The sequence below is a fragment of the Nestor notabilis genome, unplaced genomic scaffold (genome assembly GCF_000696875.1).
Source record: "Nestor notabilis isolate BGI_N333 unplaced genomic scaffold, ASM69687v1 scaffold22925, whole genome shotgun sequence".
Classification (NCBI taxonomy): Eukaryota; Metazoa; Chordata; class Aves; order Psittaciformes; family Psittacidae; genus Nestor; species Nestor notabilis.
In genome coordinates this window covers 589-4519 of record NW_009928228.1, presented here as the reverse complement: position 1 = coordinate 4519, position 3931 = coordinate 589, and the positions used below count along the sequence as shown (strand labels likewise).

Here is a 3931-nt window from a genome sequence, read left to right as displayed (position 1 = left end):
CAGTAACCTTAAAGCTGCGTACAGCTGAGCCTGCCCTCAGACCAACAATAGGATTATTCAATGCTTCATAAGGAACGTCCAGCCAATTTAACTAATGTGCACTGGGCAAGCAGGTCTCGAATGTGCTCTCTCATCTCTAATATTTGCATTAAAATAAAAGACTGGCTAGTTTCATAATTGCATCTTAAATGAAATTCAAAAGTGACAAGTATTTAGCTTAGTGCTCTGTTTGCTCTACCTATACCAAAACATACGATCGGCAACAGCCTCCTACAGACATACTCCATTTCTCTCAGGAGTCCTTCCTATGCCCTGTTGCCACAGTATGCTAAGTACTTTCAAAACCAGACAAGGGCACATTGTGTGCACATTGGAGTATATTTAAATTCCAGCTGGAAGAAATCCCAACAACTCTGAGGACACAGGTTGTACCAATTACTAGTTACAGCTGCAGTTGAAAATTACGCCATGAATGAAAGCACCCTACCGTAACAGGACTAAAATGTTAACCATCTAAGGAAGCAGGCTCATTCTTGGTTCAGTGTCAATACCAGCCTCACAGATGGAATACTTGCTGCCTTGCAAAGCTGTGCTTAACTTACCAAAAGAAAGTACCAACAGCTAATGCTTTCATAATGTGCATAGCTCATGTCAAAGACCAACTACACAGCTACCCTTTTTCTCTATATTATGGAGCTCTTTCTGTGCAGCAGCAGACTATAAGCAGCACCATGATATACCAAGCACAGCTCAGTCAGCAGTGAGCTTCATGAAAGTTCAATATAGCTTTACAGGAAGCCAAGCTCAAAGTTTTTATTCGGATACACTTATGCTGTCTGTGGACATGTAATGAAACAGAAATGTCTTTGAGTACTCTTAGTGCTTGAATAAATCTCTTCCTTACAGACTTAACTTGAAAGCATCATCATAAAAGTAGCAGAATTTTTAAGCTTCCAAGATGTGCATCTAACACTTTGACTCTACATATGAGTAACATCAGTACTTTACAGCAAGTTCATTCTGAGGCTTCTGAAGATCTGTTATTGCCAGATCCAGAAACTGAGCAACCTCTTTAAAGTTCACTGCTTCAGGAGCACTTACACTTCCACCAGTCTATGCCACAAAGTCATAGTACACGAGAAGCCCCAGTAACACTTTACAGTGCTGAATGTTGACATACATTCATGGCAAAAACAGTATTTGTAAAGCTGAATTTTCAAAAATGTGGGGAAAACATTAGCAAAAGAAGCTCCACTGTTCAGTCGTATGCTTTTGTTTATCCATAATCAGTTATATTACAGAGCAGAAGACAAAAGATTGAACCACATAGGACATCAGGATTGCCACATTGAAAAGGCTTGTATTTGAGCAGCAGCTGCCACAATGCATGGCAAGTCTAAAGCTCGGTCCTGTCCAAGCTGTTAAACAGCTAGCAAGTAATGATTATTCTCCTTTCCTTCAGAGGAATAGCAGCATTTCTCCTAACTGAAGTGACTAAGTCAGATAGGCCTTTTATTAAATACTCACAGAACAAACTACACATGAGATAAGGAACAGAAAGTTCTTGAGTTTTACTCTAGCACTTTATCAAGTGTAAATAAAGTGGTAAGGAATTTCTCTCAAGTGTAACTAACCGCTCTGCTGTATACAAATGACATTAGTGTGGTGCTTAAGTGAATCACATCTCCACATCATTCGTTAACTTTGAACACACATGTAAGTATGGGCTTCTCACTTCACCTCAACCAACCTTTTAAGTTTGGGAAAAAAGATCTACATACCTTTTGTTGAATCCCATCTTAATGATTTCTAAAGTGAAAGTCTTGCATCTGAAGAAAGCAAAAGGCGAGCAACCTTTCCTGTAGAGTGGTTAACCCGCTCTTAAGGCTAAGGGACAGTTGTCCCAGAAATTCTTATTGAGCAGGGAATCCATCAGGGAAGAACTGAGAACTTGTGAGCAAGTAGGTCAAAATGGACATTTAGGTTTGCTATATCCTTCATCAGGAAGCCAAGTAAACTTTAATCCTCTGGATTTATTCAAGCCATCTTTGGTGGATGTTATTTCTGTACCTTTTCCTTATATCCTGGAATTATTGGCCCTGGAGTTATTTCCACATTGACTGATTTTAAAAGATTTAAAAAGTGACATGTACATCATTGTGTTTCCCTAAACTTCCCAAGCACTTATATATGAGGTCTTCATTAATCCATGTCCGTACCAAGTGTCCCCTAGCATCAGGGTGCCATTGATGTTCTTAAGCCTTTATAGTACCTATTTTGTTTCTACTGTGAGACAAAAATAGTTTAACTGATCCTATGTAATCACGACAGGAGATTAATTAAAATGCCAAGATAGGAAACAATTTATTATAGAGAGAAGAAAAATTTCTCATCCAAAATATAGAAATCTGTACAACTTTGCCACAATCAATATACATGAACTGTACAAATTTACACCAGTTCATAATTTACCAAATAAAAGATGACTAACAAAGTTCACAAAATAGATGGTGGTTTGTGGAAAAGACTTTTACCCAATTAAGAACAAGGAAATTACAAACCAGACCTCCACTTTCTAAAAATAAGAAGTTTACTCAGTCTTAGAAAACTACAAGCTAGCAAATGTACAGATAGCTGGCTGGTGCTAACACCACAGTTCAGACAGTGTCTTTATAAGGTCTTTTTAAAGCCTGTTGCCACGGCAGATTCTGATCACTTGCTACTTTTGAGGCCAATGTAAAGATCTGACCATTTCCCCAGGTCATACTTACTAGTTTATCTTATGTACATTTATACATATTTGTAAGTGCTAGGTAAAAGTCTGAAAAACAAAATTTCCAGTACTGTGTTCATAACAATGTCTTGTTACTGAGCTGCCAAAAATGCTAACAATTAATGTAATAGTGCAAATTTACTCTGCAAGACCTACTGCAGAGAATCACTTTATAAATACAGACTGGGGTTGAAAATTGGTGTAGAAATTAAAGTAAGATGTCTTGGAGAAACTGACCTTTCCTAGATCTTCTTCACTCCCTAGCAAGATTTTTTTTTGACTCACAGGCTATTAAATCACTGAAAGGTACTGTCCAAACTATGGCACTGTCACTTTAAAGTATACGACTCTAACGTGTGCCAGATCTTCACAGCTGTGACATGGTTTAAATTCCATAATCCATCCCCAGAGGTGCCCACCCAAAGTAAAAACCAAATTTATCCATCCATTTTAAGGTGATCCATCCACAGACTATATCTTAACCTGATACAGTCATCATATTGTAGCTTTTGGAAGGGCTAGTTCTGCCCAAGAGAAGTTCCTCCTTACAGCTTATTCTGCTGTCTACCATCTGCATGTTGGTGTTATTTTGGCTACCTCCTGCTGGCGCAGCTTCATACAGCACACAGATGGAGCCATCCTCTCCAATACGATAGGACACTTCATACGGGTCAACCCATAGAGTGAGTTCGCTGGGAAGAAGCTGGAACAGTTCCTGACTGCTCAATCCAATCCGCTGCGCTGCCTGTCCAATGAGAGGATCCATTTTATGGTTGATCCGGATACATCGGTAACCTGATCCCTTGCATGGCTTTTCTGGGAACCAGTGGTGTTTATAATGTTCTATAAAATAAAATAAAAAAATTATCCTTCTTAATTCCGTGTTCCAAAGAGACGTACAGTGATCATTGTTCACTTGCAACTTTCACACCTTGAGATGTTGCAAAAGCTGATTATTTTAGCACTGGGTGACCTGAAAATTCATCACACCCTTTATTTTTGTTGACGATTTACATAACTGCAGCGTCCCTTGGGAAATACTTGTGTACAAAGTTACCGTTTCGTGATACTATACATAGAGAACAACATTTGCCATGTAAAAGGGAGTAAAATGCAGCTTCCTGGCATTCACAGAAAAAACCAGGAATACAGAAGTGA

At 38.8% G+C, this 3931-nt stretch overlaps 1 protein-coding gene across 1 annotated transcript; it reads right to left on the bottom strand.

Moving 5' to 3' along the window:
- Positions 1-3251: 3251 nt before the first annotated feature.
- Positions 3252-3616, bottom strand: BTG1 (B-cell translocation gene 1, anti-proliferative; the record flags this gene model as incomplete). Its single annotated transcript, XM_010014424.1, has 1 exon — positions 3252-3616. A coding segment is annotated over one exon (365 nt), but the record flags the coding sequence as incomplete, so codon positions are not given.
- Between the last annotated feature and the right edge of the window lie 315 nt (positions 3617-3931).